The sequence below is a fragment of the Mugil cephalus genome, chromosome 22 (genome assembly GCF_022458985.1).
Source record: "Mugil cephalus isolate CIBA_MC_2020 chromosome 22, CIBA_Mcephalus_1.1, whole genome shotgun sequence".
In the NCBI taxonomy this organism is placed as follows: Eukaryota; Metazoa; Chordata; class Actinopteri; order Mugiliformes; family Mugilidae; genus Mugil; species Mugil cephalus.
In genome coordinates, this window is record NC_061791.1 from 13857980 (window position 1) to 13879278 (window position 21299).

Genomic DNA, 21299 nt, shown 5'->3' on the forward strand with positions numbered 1-21299 from the left:
AATTCTGCTTTAATACTGATTAAATTAACTAATAATTCCTTTTTGCAAACCCTGCTGGCCATTAATTAGTATGTAGGTTTCAGGCACTTTAAGACTGACTCCATTTATCAAACTCACAGGCGCATACACTATAGCGCTTTTACATAAACCCACATAACTTTCATTTATTACAATTATTTGAATAATGCCTGTAACGAGTAACTACATTAAAAAAAAGTCTTGCGTCCACCTGCGACATTGTTTGACATCATCAACAATATCTGTGATGTCATGCGTCGGTGAATCCAAGAGACACAACTTAATACGATAGTTCCTCTCAGTAATGGACTCCTAAATTGATCTGGAAAATATCCAGTCCCTCTCTCTCTCTCTCTGTCTCTCTCACACACACACACACGCTTGTTAACAAACAATGAAACACACGTACAGTCACATGCACACTTCAGTACTCACAGTCCAAACAGTCTGTGTTTGCCCTGGATGTCTGTGACAAGGTGCCATGACACTGAAGCTTTCTGCAGCTGGCTCCTGATAAGCTCTATTAATAGTCTGCCTTCTATACAACATCCCCCCCACCACTCCCTGTCATCCCCCCCCTCCACATCTCCTCCCTACTGCCACCACCCTGCCCTAAACGGCCGCCATGGCTACGTAGCTGCCCGTCGCCATGGAAACCACTTGCTGCGAAACCAGCCGCGCTGTCTCCAAGCGGGCACCACACTGTGGCAGCTCTGGGAAGGCAAATCGATCACCCAGAGAGGGGAGGGGATATACGTTTCCTTTTTCACAGCGCTTCCTCGGAAGAAGTCGGCACCAGCAGCATTTACTAAAGCACGGTTAAAAAGAATCTCATCGAGGGCCACGTCGATACATCGCCGTATTAACTAAAGCACGACGAAGAAAAGTCACGGTTCAAAGCCCCGTGGCAAGTTTCCGCGCAGCGTGCGGCGTGGCTGATCAAAGAAAGACACTCACAGAACAAAAGCATCTGCCAAACACACAATTACATCATTTCTGTCTCCTGCATTCTGTGTTCAAAGGAGTTCCTTGACTGTGAGAACATACCCTAAAGGATTCAGAGTCAAGCCTTTATCTTTGTCGTGGCTGAAAAAAGGATTTAACATCAGATGACGGAAATCGGAGATCCTGATCACTGCTGAAATCTAATCAACCGCTCTTTGGTACGAAGCCAGTCTGCTCGCGTCAGTTTGATAGAGATCCATTCAAAAGCCTATGAGAAATGCTGCTGGAAGACTTTCAGAAGAGAACCGAGGTTTAAAGTTAGGACTTGAAAAAGAAATGATTTATGTGTACTTGTTCTGTAATGCACACTGCACGCTGTTCTCATGACATTTAGCATCCGTGACATAACCCAAACCGAAGAGTGGTTTCTGGAGAAAAACATCTTGTGGCCACTTTGTGGATGAGCTGCACTTTGAGACACTTTCCCTCTGCTATCAGCATTCAGCGGTGGTGGCCGCTGCCTGCTCTGTACTTCAGATGCATTAGCAGCACATTCAGTTGCTCCTCAGCAGAAGCCTATATATTTATACTCTTTATATCACTCTGCACTCGTACTGAGCAGAGCTGTTGCTTGCATCTCTATAAATACCCGGCATACAAAAACTGACTGTTACAATGCCTACAAATTACCGGTGGCACCTTTGCACTAAGGGCTGGTAGGGTGCGGCCCCACCAGAGGGCGCTGCTATGGAGGGGAGGATTACAAGCTTTTATAAGTTTTCCTGTGTCAAAAACGTTGCGCATAAGTTAATAAATAATAAACTTTGTCCCCAATGCAATTCTCATTTGATGAATGCAATTTCCTCTGAAGACACTCTGTTTCCGCTCAGAGTTGGAGATAAAAGTTTTGGGAACACATCGACCAGAGGATTTAATCATTTCTCAAGAGGGAAAAGACAAAACTAGGACATTCAACCAGGAGTGGTCAAAAGCTTATTTATTTTGAATCTAAATGGGACTGATAATGAACCCACAGAGCTGTGGTGCTGAAATGTTTGTTTGGCTGTGGTATATTGTGTGTGGTGATTTTGTATATTGCTTGCTGTGTATTGGGTGTGCGCTACTCATGCCAAGTTCACATTTTTTATTGTTGTCACGTTATTGTTTCGATGTTGAGTTTCTGATATACACCATCAGACTGGCAGTGGGGTGTGGTATTTAGCAGTGATGCCTCCCAGCGACAAGGTCTGGGGTCGAGTCTGGCGTGGGCCTTTCTGGGTGGAGTTTGCATGTTCTGTGGGTTTACTCTGGCGTCTGTGTTTTTGTTGCCAGGGTATTGATTATTGCATGTTCTGTTCTTAATTTGATATTTAAAAAAAATGCTGCGTCTCAAACAGACCTGAAGTAATCATTTGCTCATTAAATTATGAAAATAAAAAGAGACATACTAACAAACATTTGATGAATGTCAGTCTAAATGGGTTAGGGTTGGTATCCAGAGTTTTTAAAATAAAAGTCCTATTCATTTCCCCCATAATACTCCAGTAGAGAACTGGAAACCTTGCAGGATTAAAAGGATATGAAACTCAATAAATCATAAGCGCAAAAGATAAGTTGGATGATATTAGTTTTTTTCTTTGACAATAAAGTAGCTTGTTCATTGTGAATGTAAAATTCTGCCTGTGCACCTCAAACAGTAGAAGGTTATCCATTAACCCGATGAAACATTAAGCGCCTTAGATCAGTCAAACAATCTTCTGTAGCAAATGTCTTCTGTAGCATGTCGATCATGGGTTTTGTAGTATTTTGAGCCACCTTTCAGACCGAACCATAAGACAAAACACAATTTGTCAGAAAGTTACATGATCAAAACCAATAACCATGATGTTTCCACAAATGATTATTTCTGATCATCAAATCAGCTCATTACTGGAGCCAGCAAACATCAAAATCCATGAAATCTGTTTTCACTCGTAATTATCTGACAGCCAAAATGTTTCTGTGTGTATTTGTCCGATATGTTTGTATAATTTGGTATTACAGAGACTCACAGACATTAACACAAGATCCTCAAGATGTGCTCAAAAGCCTCTATCTGCATTCACCTCATACAGCCAGATCTGTTCTTCCTACCTCTTCACACTGCTAATTTTTACTCCTGGTCCTCCTGTGCAGCACTGATTTAAGTATCACTTGCTTATGTCCATCCAAGTCTCGCCTGCTGCCATGAATAGTCTTATGCCTGCTGTTGAGACACCACAGTTTATGTTGATGTATTTAATGAGTGACGGATAATTTCCATTTCGTATCGTTCTGTACGTGGTGACAGGGAAAATACGTTTGAGTTCACTAATGTGATTACATGACAGGACAGTAAAAATGTTAAATATGGTACTAAATCTAAAATTAGGAATCCAGATTCAATCACCTTAAAATTAAATCAATTTTACACTTGCACTTTCACACCAATACATGTCTGAAATATTCTGTCTTTTCTTTCATTCAGTGTAGCTGCACTTAAAACAGTTAGCTTGATTAGCCAGCTACCAGCTAATTCAGTGTTTAGGTTTATAAGTATTTTGAGTGTCGGTGTGAGGTGTATTTGAACTCTAATAGTTTTGCCGGAGTCATGTTCCTCAAATATCTACAACCAAGGCTTTGAATGAAAAGTCAGCATAATCTGTTACGTTAGCTTTTAGCTACAAGTATTAGAACATGAAATGCAAACGTTTGGAAAGTGTAAGGAGGCTGGCATATTCAGAATCCCAAAAGACAATAGATGTGCTAAGTAGCGTTTTGTGAGCTTGACCCATCACCAGAACTCTGGTAATCTATGTTTGTAATTGGATTTAGTTCATTTCTTTTTTTGACTGTACTTCCTCCTCTGAATGCAGAGTCCATCATTTTATCTGGGGTATCAGAAATATTTCAAGGATACTTCCACAAGAGAAACCAATTCATAGAACCACAGTTACATCCGTAACATACTGCACGTCCAGTTACTGTGGACTACTCGGTGACTGTTAGTAAAATGACTTTTTCCTTCACCAGATCTGGAGAAACATCATTGCTGGTAGAAACTCAAATGTATCGCTACATGTGTGGACGGAGACACTACCATCTTACCAGACACCCCCACCCTATGACAACAACACGGACACACACACAAAAGGTTAAGGAAAAACTCAAAAAACATGGAAAAGCACAATATGTTGATCAAATTTCTGTGGCACAGAGGCCCCTCCCCTCAACCCATGAGACCCAAAGGCCCCCACTATCGACATTCTGTTCCCTGACGCCACAGGACGCCTTCAGAAGACCCATGTCCATTCTCTGATGAGTCACAACTGTTTTGGAGGCACAAGGGAAACGACCCCAATATTAGGATTATTAGTCATAATGTCTGCCTGATTGGTGACTTTGAACATTTAATTGAGGAATTTGCCCTACAAGGTGTATCTGACCAGTGACTAATGTGCTTCTGTATTATCAGTGATGATCTTTTCATGTGTATGTATCTTTAAGGTATGTCAGCTTTGTATTTAAACATCTACATCTCAGGTCCACGTAGCCAGACCTGAACACGTGGGGCAATGTCAAGCATTCATATTCCTGTGATCTTCTCCGCTGGAGCTGAAAACCGCGTTGATCAGTAGCAAGCTGACTCAATTCTCTGGCTACATTTCTCCACTCGAATGTAAATCCCTTACCAACGCAGTCCGCTGCGCTCCCTTTCTTGTTAATGAGCTCTCTATTCAGCACCAAGGACAGCTCCCAAGTCAAAACACAAACACAGTGTAAAGTCGCCGTCTGGCCGGGCTAAGCCTCAAAGCAGCGCGCTGCACTTAAACAAAGGACGCCTGGTCTTGCGAACGCAGCCTCTGGGCGAGCAGTACAAAGCTCGGCACTGATTCACTAGATCTGAGGACGTGGGAGACACTTCACTTGACCCTCCGTCGCTGTGATGCACTAAACAGACAGACAGGACACTTTATGGTTCTAAGTAGCCGGTGGCGATGGAGGAAGATAATTAGCAGCTAATGGAGAATCCTTGAAAATGCAGCGCGAGGAAAAGAGAAAACTCCACGGCAGAGCTGTTATTGGCTTTTAAAATTGGCGAATGGTGATTAAATTCAGCGGTAAAAGCAGGACAGGTTTGTCACGCACCTTCACTTAAGCCTTTTGTCACATTAAACTCTATGACTTTGTGTTCTCACGAATTCATCCCGGAAACTCAAAAAGGCGCACATGTCACACCAAAAACTACTCATTATCTGTAAACTTGGCATTTTACAGATGAGATTTCTACACTGCGCATAAACAAACGCCTCATTATGTCTACACTTTGCTTATGCCCAGTTGGGATGAAAATTGTCACTTAATTATATAAACCAACCAATTAATTAGCAAGCCTCCAGGTAATAATTAAATGTTATCGCAGTGTAATTACCAGCACTATTTTAATACGGACCCATCCACGGTTTCCGAGGACAAAAGAATCGAATATTTGCAACTGCTGGATAATTTATCCAGAAAACATGATTATGCACTCGCAGTGAGGGTGACTGTTGTTTGCTGTGTGTGTGCATGTTTTTGTGTGTGGGGAACAGATTATGACTGAATAAGGGTTGCGGAGGGCTCACAAAATATTTTGTGGAAAGTTTTGACTTCAGACTTTCAGACGGACTTTATTGTCACTTATATTTACATCAAATTGGACTTTCGTCGCAACGGCTCAGAGCACAGCAGGAATACTAACAGGAACCATTCACTGACCATGATGAACGCACACAAAAACACGCTGCATTAGGAAGCTATTATAAATGGAAAGTTTAAGTAGGTGATTTTATCGTTACCGTACAAGTTCAACCGTCTTCCTAAAAGTAGTACAACTTAAGTTGAACGTCAAAGCTTAGCAAAACGATATAGAAAGGGAAAAACGGAAAAAGAAGTTTGCCATTACTGACAAGCTCACAACTTAATTATGTCAACAATGCATCAAATTTTTACTTGGATGTGAAAACAATTTTTAGGACGGCAAACAACACTAAACAGTCCTAATATTATGCTTATCCCCTAGCTTTAAATAGGAGGCAGGCACAATTAGAATTAAATATCTTCCTTGTAACCCTATAGGAACTGGTGGAGACCAAAGCGGAGCTGAAAGAAGACTGGTTGTTTGACTGACATTCATTCTAAAGTTACCCAGAAGGCACCTCCAAATGAAAGGTTGCATTTCTGGTTTCGGTTTTCAGTTGGTTTCTGTCTTTCTTGTCATACGAGCGCATTCGACTGCCCAGATATTCAGTAGATTATCAAAAAACTGTTTTGGTGATGGTTCAAGTCGTAAAAAATAATTATACCGATCATTGAGCATTAAATAGCAGACAGACAGAACTTCCAAAGCTGGTGATCATTGCATTTAGCAACTAGCATTTTGTTGATAGAGACCAAAACATAGCTAAAATTAGAGATTATTTTGTTCACTTAAAAGTCATCATTAACAAACCCATAAATACAACAACAAAACAAATGCCATTCATTCCAGTATTGTGAAAAATGGAAAGATTCAAGCAGGTTGATTTTTGGTATCCATACAAGTGTGTCTACTCAATTGTAAATAAAATGTATGAAATATTAATCAAGGCTACGCCTTCCACAAAAGGTAAACTGGCTTGCTAGCGATAGCACCAGTTCAGCTATTTGCAGTGATTTCCCTTGCTCTGGGTTTCGCTACCAAGCATATGCTCAGAAAAGTTTAATCACACCATCAGGGTGGCTGAAAAGAAAGGCTTCATCCTCCAAGATTGAAACAGCTTACTGCAAACAAGCTAAAAAAGTTCATTTGATTGAAACTGACAGTAAATTCTTATCAGAGTTCTGATTCATTACTGCCCGTCCGCACGGACAAGCAACAGTCCACATCACACAACACTCACTGTTCTCAGATTAAAGGTCAGCTCGACAATAGGCAGTCGGGAGCGCACGTACCTCCGGCTCATGTGTAGAAGTACAAGGAGGCAGGACACGGCCGGCGCGTGGCCTTTCCTGGTTTGACAAACATCTCCTGTGACCTTTTTGGTGAGTTCAGCTCAGAAATACTCAGCAGCGATGTTAAAGTGCAAGTGATTAGCTCGGACCAGAACGACCTCGCTTTCATGTAAAAACGCTGCTTTACGGGCGTCCCCAGTGGATAACTGTGGCGCCGTAATGAGTTTCGTTTTCCATCGGAGACCGGCTCTGGTTAATGAAGATCATAGTATGGAAAAGAAAAACGTTGCGCCGGCGGAAGGGGGAGGGGACAGCTCTGATGAAACAGCCACATTAAATGTAACCCGGCTGATTAGTTTCCTCTCCATATTAGCAGCTTGTTGGGGGAACGATGGTGTTTAGCTGCACAGTCGAAATCTTACTATTGTGAAATGCCGTTCTCATTTCCTCACCAACTTCTTTATGTTTGAAACTCCGAAAACCCTTCTTTTCACTCACTTTTCATGACTGTTGATTTAAAACAAGTGCTGAGTATTGGTGGTTAACGATCTCTACGTCGCACTAATGGTTGATTAACATCTACTGCGCACGTGTCAAATCCCAGTGTTTCCACGTGCAACAAATGTTCTGGTGGGACTATAAATTATCAAGTGGAGGGATCAGCACTGTTCATTTCCTTCTTATCGTACATTAATTGTTATTTACATGTGCAGCCAACAATCACTGTATTTTTGGTTATTTGTTATTGGTCCAGCTAATCATTATGTTTTCAATAATAATTTAAAATGTACCGGAGTCGAAGTGAGCATTTAAGCTCAACTACTTTAAATGGACAATAAAAAACAGAGAAAAGCAATAAAATCTTCCGCATTTTAATCACACGAAGGCACAACCAATTACCTAAATTGCCGACAGTGAATTTTCAATGATGATCTAATAAACTATCTTCCTCTTAGGATGAACAGCGTTTTTTTTCTCCCTTTTTCTTCCTTTCTTTTTCTGTTTTATTTGCGTAGACATTCAACAGGTGGATCTCACAGCCTGCCAAGACTTGTCTCTTAATTAGACTCTGAAACGGGCTTTGTGTTGAACCTCTCCGAGCCCGAAACCAATTAGCGGTTTTCAAGTAATGAGCGAGTAATTTGTCTCAGACTTTCGGGAAGTTTTTACAGGTGAAGAGGTGCTCCGGGCGGAATTTTAAAACGAGAAGGATGGAAAAGTGCGAGAGGGCGCGGCGAGTGGGACTGACGAGGGGCGCGGCGCGGGCTTTAATTTGGGACGGAGAGCTTTATCGATGTGTGTTCCAGTTTGGGGAAATTAGTATAATTAGACCATCAAAAGCGTCTGTGTAATTGACGATGTTAACTACTCAAAATTGTACGTTTAATTTATCCGAATCAGACGCAGTGGCAGCCACGCGCCGCCGTTAGCCGAGTCCTTTCTCTGCCGGGTCTCAAGCTCATTTTCTCTGGTCTGACACGAACTCCAGAGAAAGTCCCGAAATAAAGCAAAGAATGGCGCAACTGAATATATTAAAAAAACATTTCCACCCTGCGCAGGCCTTGTCAATCACTGATTTGCTTCATCCTTGGAGACTTGGAACTGAAAAACAGTCTATCACAGAAAAACATGAAGCTTTAAAGTGACTCCTGCCGATCACAAACTGGTCACTCTTCCTGGTATTTTCCTTTAAATCAACACATGCAGATTATGACCTGGTTGGACTGTAATCAAACAAAAACGATGAAAATCACAACTAAGAAATGTCAGTAGTTTGTAAAGGAAGTAAACAACAAGCTCTTAAACTTGAGTGGGTATTAAAGAATTAAGATGCCTAAGGAGAAAAGATGGTCTGCAATTCCCAAAAAGGGGCAGCCAGCTCCAGCGGCCCCTTCCTCCTGGAGGATGCGACTCCATCCGCTATAAATAATCGGCGGCCACATTGAATTCTGATCAAAAGGCGCGCTGCATGTGAAGGCGTGCACCGAGCAGAGGGAGGGCCGCGCAGAGACATCGAGAGAGGGATGATTCATGGGAGGGAGGGAGGAAGGAAGTAGTGGAGAAGGACTGTGCGAAAAGGCGGGGCGGCCAATCAGACGAACGCAACTCAATCTCTAATGAAGACATTTAAAAAAAAAAAAAAAAAAAAGTCTCCTGTGAGCTCCGGGTGGGTGGATCCGGAGCTTCTGTTATTTTTGAATGAGTGTTCACTTAATGGTACCGAGCCAAATCTAATAAGCATAATGATGATGATGATAATAAAGGCAGCAAGTTGTCTAACAGCTTGAGCAAGCAGAGGGCCATGCTGTGTAATTAGAAGCTGTGGATAAGTGCAAACATCAGGGCCTGCGAGGAGGAGGAAGGGGAGAGAGGAGGAGGAGGAGGGAGCAGCGAAGAAAACCGGAGAAAAAAGCTTTTTATGATCCCTGACCTCTGGGGGCACTAAACCTCACTGTGACCTTTGAACTCTGGCTGAGAGCCAGAGAGGGGAAACGTTAATGGAAAAATCAATACATGATCATTACTGACGGGCGAGGGGTGGCTTCAAATTATGCGCAACACGTGTCTTCGGATTTAAATTCTAAAACTAACCCGAATAGTTTTTTTTCTTGTTTTATTATAGAAAATCTTAATGCTGCACCCATGTGGAAACATCATGTGTGTGGTCTTACCGAGCCCCACTCCCACGATGAGCCTCCCCGCCAGGAGCACCTCTTTCCCGGGCGCGGTGCTCAGGACGATCCCCCCGACGGTGAAGAAGAAGCTGGCCAGCAGGATGCACACCCTGCGCCCGAAGAGCCCGTTGAGGAAGCCGCCCAGCAGGGCTGAGAGGGCGGCCGCGGCCACAGTACTTGATATGAGCACCTCCTGCCACAGCGCGCTCAGGTCCAGCTCCCTCTTCAGCAGGAGCATCGCCCCGGAGATCACCCCGGTGTCGTAGCCGAACAGGAACCCGCCGAGGGCGGAGAAGGCGGCCAGGACGTAGACGAAGCCGGGCGTGACATCCTGCTGGAACTGCTTGCGGGCAGCCCTCTCCAAGTCCCCGGTGTTGGTGGTGTTGGTGTTGGCGGTGGAGGAGGAGGAAGAGGAGGCTCCGGCTCCGGCTCCGGCTCCAGCTCCAGGTGCTGGCGCGGAAGCTCCGGCGGAGGCGCCCTGGCTGCTGATGCTGGCGCTGGACGGAGCCTTGATGAGACTCCGCTCCCCTCCGTCGTTCACTTTTTTCCACCGCTCGCTCATCAGGTTGCTCATGCTACGGAGGTTGTAGTCATGGTCGACCTGCTTGCGCGACATATGGGAACCACGACGCGGGACAGGGGGCTGCTGAGTTGTGTCTGACGCTCCCGAGAAGAAAACAAAAAAAACACGCTCAACCCCCCCGCGCGCGCGCGCAACTAATTTCGCCCCCCTCCCTCGGCCCCTTGGAGTCACAGCCGCGCCGCGTGCTTTTTTTTTTTTTTTTTTTCCCTACAGCCGAACCTCGAGCCGCGGAGTGAAGTTGCCCTGCAGCCTCGTTGTTAGGTCAGCGCATCGCGTCCCCGTGGTCCTGATGGGAGAGTTGGGGGAAGAGTGTGGAGGAAAGGTGAGATAGGAGGAGTGTAGTGGGGCGGCTCGTCACCGCCAGCGTCGGCGTGACGCAAAGAAATGTTGTTTTGGAAGCGTGGAGTGGAGAGAGGGGGATCATCTGTGGGGAGCGTCCGAGTTAAATCGTGAAGACAGTTATAGTCTACTGCAAATGCAAACGCCCAAGGCGGATAAAATCAGTAAAATATAAAATAATCTTGTGAAAATATAGATTTTATAGATATATCTCATAGGATGACTACGGCTGCTGGTTACTGAAATAATTTAATAGTAGTAATATTCAAACAGACACTTTTCAGTGCACAACAGGCTGCTCCTCGTAAAACTGGGACGCGGCCTCCCCCTACAGGCCGGACAGTGGTATTACACGTTCATGTTGCTTTGGACCTTTTTCATTTTCCATGTTTTGTATTTATTTAATGTTTACTTCTTTTATTTCCTGTGTGCACTATCCTCAAACTGTCTACTGCTACAATATTGAATTTCCTTTCTGTGGGTTAAATAAAGGATTATCTCACCTTAACATAGTAATTACAGAAAGATGGCCCCACAGTGACAAAATGTCCCCTCAGCATCAGTAATCCATGAAAAATCGATAAACCTCTATAACAGAGTAAAGGGATATCTGAATTGGATGCCACAATCAGACGTGACACGATGACCACTTAACTTACACTGTAGCTGTCACGACGTGGGCTACACTAGACATCTGAAGGTGTGCAGAGGTATCAGGCACCTAGACACCAGCAGCAATCGTTTAAGTCTTGCGAGTTGCATGGTAGAGCCTCCATGGATTTGACTCCAGCACACCCTGGAATGATCCTCAATCATCACTACCATGAGCTTTTTCCAGCCCGTTACAGCTGCAGTGGCTCGTCTGTCGGATCGGACCGCACACGCACACATCAGTGAGCCTTGGCCACCCATGACCCTGTAACAGAGTGAGCTTTTCCATGCTTGGGCAACTTTTAATAGGCGCTGACCGATGCAGACAAGGGACACCCCACAATAGCTGCAGGACAGGTGTTCACTTACTGTCCTATACATCCCACCTTGTGACGGGTGCCACATAACTTATTTGTGTGATGCCGTTCCTACCCTAGAGATCTGCCACTGGTACCCTTTTTTGGTGATCGGTGCTAAGCTGTCCTCTGGAGTATAAAAGGGGAGGGGAGCTCTTCTTTCTGGACTTCTTGGCCATTTTGTGGTTTGTTGCGCACACTGCGATGTGTTCTTTCTGGCTTAACCTTAAGGTGTAGGTCAATCCGTGTTGTAATTGGGGTCGAGACCACCAACTACTCAAGTGTCTCTTTATTTTGTATGTGATCTGAAATGACAAAATCCCAGGCTCATGTATTGGGACATGGGTTTGAATATTTCAAATGGAGAAGCATAGAAGTGAGACATCAGTTGACATCAGTTTTGCTCTCACAATGCCCCAAAAAATATGAACAACAAATATCTTTGTGTGGCTTAGTATATGCCAAAAGTAATCCATATTTTATAGATCTTTAGTTCACTGATAAATAAACACGGAACAAATACTAAAATGTTTTTCAGCATGAGAACAGTTTCAAATGACTTACCAGTTTGTTTATCGTCTGGCTCGATCTATAGGGGTAAACTAACACTTACCTCTCCATCCAATGCAAAACACTGCATCAATGTCCCCATGAAAGGAGTTTCTCTCCTTCGCACAGGGGAGCTTCATCATTGTCTCCTGTCTCCATTATTGATTGAGCTGAAAGCAGAGAAAAAGTCATTTGTGAGAACACGCCGCACGGCTGCGGCTCGCGGAGAGGGACACGACTGGAAACGCATTCATGTGTGGAGGGGGATCAATATGTGGACGGTGATTTCGCGTAGAATGAAAAATGAGTGAACAGGTACGGGCTGATAATGGCCCGTGACTGAGCCCATTAGAGAAGAGGGGTCGCGGTGGGTCAGGGTTCCTATGAACACGCGCGGCTGCTGCTGATTTTTGTGATGAAAACCTATGTTGTCTCTAGGGAAATTAACCTCCTGACTCCAGCTTGTTTAGCCTCATTAGTAGCAAGGTTGGTAAGTTCTTTCTGACACAGGAAACATCAACTCAGCTCCACGGGGCGTATTATTTGTTTAATTAAAGAACTCAAATTTGATTTAAAAAAAATTTAAAAAGTACTTTAGTATTTCATGTTATATGTTTTCAATGGGGGCGTATGGATGGGAAAAGCCCATTCTGTATATTGTGCCATAAATTAGACATATGGTACTACATGAGAAGAACTGATCTAATGTTCCAAGTGGGCTGAACATTGTCAACTTTTACCCTACATTTTTCATATCATGCATTCTGTATCAGAAACAGCCCAGCACACTGTGTCTGTGAGGAGGACGAGCACAGCTTAAACAAATTTAGTTAACGACTGGTCTGTCCTATCAAGTGATCCATGAATTCATGTCAGAGGTACAAATCAAAACGTGGATATAAGTTTCTCATGCACAAAACTGAGTCAAATTGTTGTGGACGAGCTGCGACATATATTCACAGCAGCTGAGACCTTAAGCCACCAACCAATGCTGCCTTCAAATGTCGTCGCGTTTACCATTTTAATGAGTAAACGCCATATGAACGACCCAACACTTCTGCGTGAACAACTTAACATGTCGTAACCACAGATGGCACCTGAGAGCAGAACAACAGCCCTCAGACCAAAGGAATTTCCTACACTATTACTTCCTTTTTTCGCCATGGTGCTACACGAGACTACCTGGAACGGCCTGTAGAGGGGAACGACATCATACTAAATCATACTAAAGACTAAATAACTACATCAACTCAACGCTATATAAAACAAAACACAAACAAATATATAACATCCAAAATCATTAAAATACACCAAAAATTGCAAATAATCAACAAAATTACACAAAGTTAGCACTGGTTTTGTTTCTATTTCCTCCATGCCTTATCAGAGTGGTTTGCTCCAATGTCTCTTTGTTAGCTGGAGGCAAAACAGAGCGAAGCATCACATGAACTAAGGCTGGAAGATACTGGGAATTTTGGTATCAAGCCGATACCAAGTAAATACTGGGATAGTATCGCCAATATCGATACTGATACCGGTATTTTCTTGAAATGTCATGATCATTGAATAAAATATAAAGGCAGGACAAAGATTTAAAATAAAATAAATAAATCTTTTTTTCTTAACTAATTACAGTATTTAACAATTTAACTGTATAAATTAAAATTATTCGACTTTTACTACCTAAGATAGTTTTAGAAAATAAGTCATTAGTGCAAAATAAGAAAAAGGAACAATGTAACAAGATATAAATATGACAATGTCAACAACACAAAAACAATGGGAAATAAAGTCAGTAATAGTAACCAGTTGAGCAAATAACAAAACAAAAGTAACAATGTTATAATAAATATAAAAATTGCCACCACCACAGAAGTGAGTCTGTATCCCCTGTAGTTGTCTTCTCTTCCAAGTACCAACGCATTTCAATAACAGCATCAGTGGCAGCTGTGCGATACTGCTGTGATGCTAGGATTTGAATGTCAAACTCTGTCCATATCCACCTTTTGCCACAGATGAGGATGGAGAAGCTCCTGCCTCGCACAGACTTGGAGAGAAGCTATTCCCGCTGAACTCTGTGAGTAACTTGTTGTATAGACGAGAAACTGTAACAAAAGTATCAATCTCATACACTAGGAACGATCTGATACTGATGCGTGCCTTGGTATTGATACAATCGATATTTAGATCTATACGCCCAGCCCTAACACGAACACTGTTCCACACGTCGTCTTGCTGTATTTTTGGCAGTTAAAACCAAAAAATCAAAAACACTAACTTCAAGTTGTATCACACACAACCCACTGCCAGTCGCAGACAACTTTGGTTTAGCTTTGGCCTTTAAAAGAAGTTAACTATTATTTGGGGGATTCTTGTTACACGTTAATGCTAGTACTAACCCAGAGCTTCAGGGGTGTCCAAACAGAAGTTGCATTTACTACTTTACTTTTGTAATATCTTTGTTGGAGAGGCTTCACTTATTAAAGACAGGCCAGACTTGTGTATCCTCCTTTGGTTAAATCGTCCATGGAGTGAGTGAGAGTGTTGGGGTCGGTGAGTCACATTAGTCGGAGTCAACTTTTTAAAATAACACTCAGGGTCTTGTGGAGTGAGTGTATTAGTATATTCTCTAAAATATACATTTCCTCGTCCATTTGTGCCAAAACAGTCGATTGAAATATACTAACCACTGTTTTCAGGTTGTTGTGTTTGAGATGGTTTGCATCCAGTTAAGCCCCGCCCCTCATAAAATGTCACACTGTCAAAATAATAAATTCTCATTTTCCATCAGCCATTCTGCATTACCATCAATTGAAAAAAAAAAAAAAAAAATCAAAAGGAGCTCACCAGTACCGAATGGAGGTCTGGTTGACTTGATCAACTTCTCTCCAGGGCATATAGGCCAGGCTCCAATCCTCCAGTGGAAAATAGTTCATATAATTAGTGGGATTCCCTGTAACTCCATTGGTGGATTTGTTGATTAACCAGTACCTCTCAGAAGACCTGAACATAAGAAAAACATGTTGTTTAGTTTAAGTAGTATCAGGTCATGAATGAAAATTGGCGCAATTCAACCTTTTAGAAAAAAGTACACAGACCCTACAGATATTGTGGAGGTTCAAAGCTGGAATGAGCTAAACATAATTGCTTTGCTGCTTTAAGCAGTACGTAGAAACCGAGTCTGTGTACATGACATCATGAAGGCCTTACCAGAGTTTGGACTGGACCATTTTATTTCCACGCTGAGTGACAGTAACGTTGTTCTCATGAGAACATGTATTCCGTTGTTGTCAGTCAGTGCTCGTTTCAGTTCATCGTTTGCTAAGTCATAGGTTGTTGTTGTTGTTGTTGTTGTTTTGTTTTTAAAAATCACTCTATCGATAAAGGTTCATGCTCGTCCCGAACAAGCTAGCGCTAGCTAACGAGTTAGCCTGCTACACTTTTAAATGAAATGCTTTCCGAAGACGGAAGTCCGAAGTCTCACTGGTACATTAAACTCTGACCCCGCGCCCCGCGCGTTCACGTTATTATCCTCATCAGATTGCTAGATGATAGCTAAAATATCTAGCCTAACTGAGATGACTACCTTTTACAAAGATAGGATCTAAAATGAATTTAAACCTCCAACTGGGTTGCATAGTGATATTCATTATGTAAATAACGAAACCAAAGCTGACCCAAAACCCTAATCATTTGCCAAAACAAGCCCAAAGAGGCCAAATGTATGCCATAAAAAAGCCACAATTGTGTCATATCAGGGAGTATTTTAACATTTAAACAGTGGTGCTGTACAGTCTGATGCCTGTGGGGACAAAGGATCTTCTTTAATCTCCTCAAGCTGCGTGGTCCAATTATTATTATAGAGCACTTGCTGCACGAGCGTACCTATAGCCAGGAAATCAGGAAGATTTGTCCAAGGGCTGAGTCGGTAAAATATCAAGGTAAGCTTAATGATCCTATCTTATCATCTTCTGACAACCGCATATCCTTACCAGGGTCGCGAGGGATGCCGGAGTCTATCCCAGCTGGCACTGGGCGAGAGACGGGTACGCACCACACCCTCAATAGGTCGCCGGTCTATCGCAGAGACTAGGCAGAGAGACAGACAGCCGTATCCGCTCACCTGTACACCTACGACCGATTTGGAATCGCGTTCCCAGCGAGCGTGTCTTTCGAGGGTGGGAGGAAGCAGGAGCTCCTGGACACAACCCACGCAGACACGGGGACAATGTGCAAAATCCACAGAGGAAAGGCCCCAGTCGGATTCGAACCCCGACCTTCTTGCCGTGAGGAATGTTCGCGGTCAGAGAAAAAAAAAACAATGTTTGACAGTGGAGCTCAAGGGAGGGGGGAGAGACCCTAATGAAGATGAGTGGTAGTAGAAGATGAGATGCGTTAAAAGGTGTTTTATGTAAAAGTCACAAAAGCAAGAGGACTGGTGCAAGCGCTGCTCCAGCTGCGCTACAGGGGCATTGGCGTTCACAGCTCCCCGGTGGACCCCAAATCGGGACAGTGGGAAGGCTCCAATCTTCCTACTGCAGATCACACCTATGAGTGTCAAGGCGACCGCGGCGCAGCGCAACATAGCACCAGAACCTCCCGATAGCGGAATTGTGTTCGACTTGAATTTAAACGGATCCAATGCAAGACTCTTCTGACTTATGGTGCACACTTGACTTTTATTGTCTGATCATCTCCACGTGTTGGTTGGGGATTATTAACTTGCTAGAAGCTGTTTTAAGGTGATCAATTGAGGCATTTGTTTTGACATGGTTTTAGTTTAAAACGTGCTACAGTTGCTGTTTAGAATCATGGGTATTTTTTTGGAATTCTCGCGTAATATCTGTTAAATATGTTGAAATATGTCGATGGACGCTATTTACTTTGACTTTTACAATTTCCCGTGCAAATGTCCGTCCTGCACATTGCCTGTTGTGTACCTGACAAGTTTCCGTAGCTCCTTCCGGTTTGCCCTCGCCCAGTGGGCTGGCTTTGAGGCGTCAGGGCGTGACCAAGTGTAAGTGGTGTTAGCTGTTAGCTGCTGTGCTATTGAAATGCTTCCTCCGTAAATTCAGTCATTGGCGTTATAAATTTGAGTTGATTGCCTACACGTTATCCAATGGTTTTATGTTATTTGTGAGCTTGGATATGAGGTTTATGGAGGTTTGGAGTCTGACTTTTTCAGCGCGATTTATGTTGGCGCGGGATACGTTACCTGGTTTAAGAAGCCAATGCTAATGCTAACTCTTTGTATTTCAGGAGCAAGAAGAACAATCTGAAGACACTGCAGTCTGTGCCTTCTGTATGTATGTGATTTCTTTTGTTAAATGTGTTAAAATGTTCGTGGACTTTTTCCATTCCACAGCATTGCTATTGTGTTTCTTCCTGTTAACTTGCAACCCAAACGAGCATATCTTTGGACGGCGGGAGGAAGCCGGAGCACCTTCACACAACCCACGCAGGCACAGGGACAACGTCCAAACTCCACACAGAAAGGCCCCAGTAGGATTCGAACCTGGACCTTCTTGCTGTATGGCATCTTCACGATCAGACAAAAAGAAATGATGAAGTGTTTGACAATTGGGTTGGGGGGGTGTGGGCGGCCGTGGTGGGGTGTGTTTTGTGTGGGTTGCGGGGGCGGGGGGGCTCGTGCTGCCGCTGCGGGGGGCGGGGCGGCCGCTGCCTCTGTGCTGCTTGCATGTTGCCTTCGCCATTCGCAGCCTCCCGGGCGTCCCCGCGATTGGGTCGGCGCGGGGGGCGTCATCAGGCCCGCACCCGTGAATGACAAGGCAACTGTGGCTCCAGCGCAGCCGTCCGCACAAGTTAAATATGTTCGACTAGTATTTATACGGATCCGATGCGGAACTTTTCTGACTTATGGTGCACACTTGGCTTTTCGTCTCTGATCATCTCCATGTCTGAGTCGTGGATTATTAACTTGTCAGACACTGTTTTAAGGTGGTCAATTGATGGATTTGTTTTGAAACGGTGTTAGTTTTAGACGTGCTGCAGTTGCAGTTTGGAATCCTGGGTATTATTTTAGAATTCTCACTTCTTATCTGTAAAATATGTTGAAATATTGCAAATGGACTCTATTTACTTGTACAATTTTCTCTGTAAATGTCCGCCCTGCCTGTTTTGTACCTGTCAAGTTTCCGTAGCTCCTTCCGGTTTACCCTCGCCCAGTGGGCTGGCTTTGGCTTTGAGGCGTCACCAAGGGTAAGTGGCGTTAGCTTCGGTGCTATTGAGAGGTTTCCCTCCGTAAATTCAGTCATCGGTGTTATTATTTTGCATGTAGGGCGACTGCGTGGGTTGCTGGCAAGTTGTCCAGTGGTTGTGTTTCTTTTCTGAGTCCTGATATGAGTTTTCTGGAGGTTTGGAGTCTGACTTTTTCAGCGCGATGTATGCTAGTGCGGGATGCGTTACCTGGCTTAAGTAGCTAATGCTAAGTCGTATTTTGTGTTTCAGGAGCAGAGGTGCAGAAATAACAATCTGAATACGCTGTAGCCTGTCTCTTTTGTGTTTGTGTTACAACGATTAGTGTTATTATTTCGAAGGCAAATCCTGAAATTAGAATGTGCTTTGAGGCTTTGCTGAGGGAGCAGAGGTACAGAAACCACAATCTGAAGACCATGTATGTGTCTCTGTCTCCTTCAGGCAAACAAATGCTGGAAAGCCACCCACTGGATCACATCTTGCTTTACGCCCTGATCCCATCCGTCGCACTGGTGCCGTGACCCTTTGCATCTTCAGATCAGCTCCATGCTGTCGTTGTGGCTGCTGCCGCGGATCCAAACTGGATATAACAAAATCCTTCCCTTGATCCCATCTCAGTTTTACACTCCAACATCACATGGGGTCCGAGCATGCACAGCTTCTTATTCATTGATTTCCTCCCTGACCTTAGTGAATGAATGGGGTAAAACGCTGCTTAGGTAGGAGCACCCCTGTTGAGTGTACGCAGTGTTTAATGCAAATCAGGACTCATTCAGTACGTTTACATGCACAGCTTAATCAAGCTATGCTGAAAATCAGCTGTAACAACTCTAATAGCCTACTTAGGTCAACTGTGTAATTTTCCATGCATTAGCATTTACTGACTTCCGATACAGTACTGTACGTTACATCTGAAAACGGTCAATATTAACACTTTTAAAGTGTCTACATGGGTCCACACTATTAACACTCCCGTGTTGTTATTGACTCTTTTTGTAGTTAAAATTGAACACTTCTCAACACTAACCCGTGTTAGTTTCTCTCAACAGTACTGTATAGAGTTAGATATCAACTTCCTCATATTGTCAATTGTTAACTACTACAAGGTGTTTACCTCATTCGTTCACTACCGTCAGGGTGGAGATCCATAAATAATAAGTTGTACGTGTGTGCTGGACCCCAGATGATGTCGGAGTTCGTTTGCATACAGAGCGCAAAACCAAGATGTGATCAAGAGAAGCATTTGGTTGTATCCAGTTTGGTGCCCGGGTCTCCTATTTTTTTCTCTTCATTCAAAATCTTCTGAACTGTTGCTCTTGTTCCTGATGAACCGTCCTTAAACTGTCCCTTTACCTAGGACCAACCTGCCTTTGGAGACAGCATAGTCCCTAGCGTCATTAGGGCACTCAGCGTCAGGGTGGAGATCCATAAATAATAAGTTGTGCGTGTGTGCCAGGTCATGACACACACATATAAAACAGAGTTGTTCTTGGTTCTGGAGCAGAACCGTTCTTAGTCTGACCCTTCGCCTTGGACCGACCTGCCTTTGGAGACAGCATAGTCCCTAGGGTCATTAGGGCACTCAAACTCCTCCACCACGATAAGGTGACGGTTCAAGGAGGACAAAATACTATAATGGCCACTAATGCCCTTCTACTGGATACGCTGGGTGCTACACAGTTAGCATGAGCTTGGTGTCTTCAGGAGGCTGAGACCTCCACCTGCAGCCACAGTGAGCTGATCATCTGGCTGTTGGATTGAACAGACCAGAGTCAGCAGAGGAGGTTGGACCTTCCAGCCCAACCTCTAAACTGTTGGTGACTGAGAAACAGGTCCTATATGAAAACTCCTGCTGGTAATTTCATGATGTCATGATGACATCACCAGAAACAAGAACAACCAAGCTCATTTATTTGTTCCTGATGATGTCATCATGGCTTCGCTATGACATCACTGGGAACCGATTATGACAGCGATGTCTGGATGTCACATTGTATCTATGCAATTTCTCCATTAGTTTGCACAAGTTCATCGGTGTTTGTTGGCAGCAGAAAGAACAATTTGAAGAAAATGTATGAGCTCATGTCTTCAGCGGTCAAATAAATGCTGGAAAACCACACCTTGAATCGTGTCTTTCTCTACACCTGTTAAACCATGTTCTAAATGACCTTTCTTCTTGACTCAGATGCCACCGTGTTTAGTTTTACTGTTGGCTATTTTAGTGTGACTTGTCACACTCTTTAATTTCATCCTGTTTTAACATCACATCTCCTCACGTGCTACGGGACCCTACCCATGTTGACTGCAACGCTCAGCCTCCAGAGAAAAACTCCCTGCTCCAGGGCACTGGTTGAGGACCTGAAGATCTCTGCTGCTGCTGACTGCACATAATCAATTCACCTTGTGTCTTTTCAGACGGCGTAAGAGAATCCAGGAGACGTCAGTAATCAGACTGTTACATCATCCAACAAGTTGACAAGGCTGGAGTTGGCTTGGCTGACAGCACGAGGTGAACCTTGGGGCTGTGTGCTGTTGCGGTTTCTTAACCAACGCACTACCTCGGCATATTGTCTAGGATTCCAGACACATGTAGCAGCCTACATATGTCATAGTTTCTCCCTTTTTCAAAGATGCTGTGTCACTTCTCAGATTACTGTTTTTGTTTTGTTTTTGAACCAACTGGTAAGTTGAACTCGGCACTTCCATTAAATACAACCTCCTGCTTCTCCCTGGTACTAGATGGTGCCTTGAAATAGACAATAGAAAAATAGACACTTTTTTCGGACCCTGGGGGATATTCGACTGTCCAGTAGCTTGTACACAAACTTACACAGACATCAACGTACCACACCAACAATATCAACGAAATTAACATGCAACATTAATAGCAGCAGGAAGAGCAGTGCCAAAGGAAAAGGAAGACTGGTAATATTTATAAGACTGTGTTAACACGTATGTCTGCAAAAGAGTTGAGTG

At 43.7% G+C, this 21299-nt stretch overlaps 1 protein-coding gene across 1 annotated transcript in view; it reads right to left on the minus strand.

Annotated features, from left to right (window-relative positions):
• LOC124999785 (proton myo-inositol cotransporter-like) overlaps positions 1-12228 on the minus strand; it is a 76333-nt gene extending 64105 nt beyond the window's left edge. Inside the window, exons 1-2 of the mRNA XM_047574834.1 lie at positions 12172-12228; positions 9627-11863 (exon numbers count right to left, since the gene is read on the minus strand). Coding sequence (XP_047430790.1) covers positions 9627-10245 — 619 coding nt within the window. The 5' untranslated portion in view covers positions 10246-11863; positions 12172-12228. The remainder of the gene's footprint in view (positions 1-9626; positions 11864-12171) is intronic.
• Positions 12229-21299: the final 9071 nt, after the last annotated feature.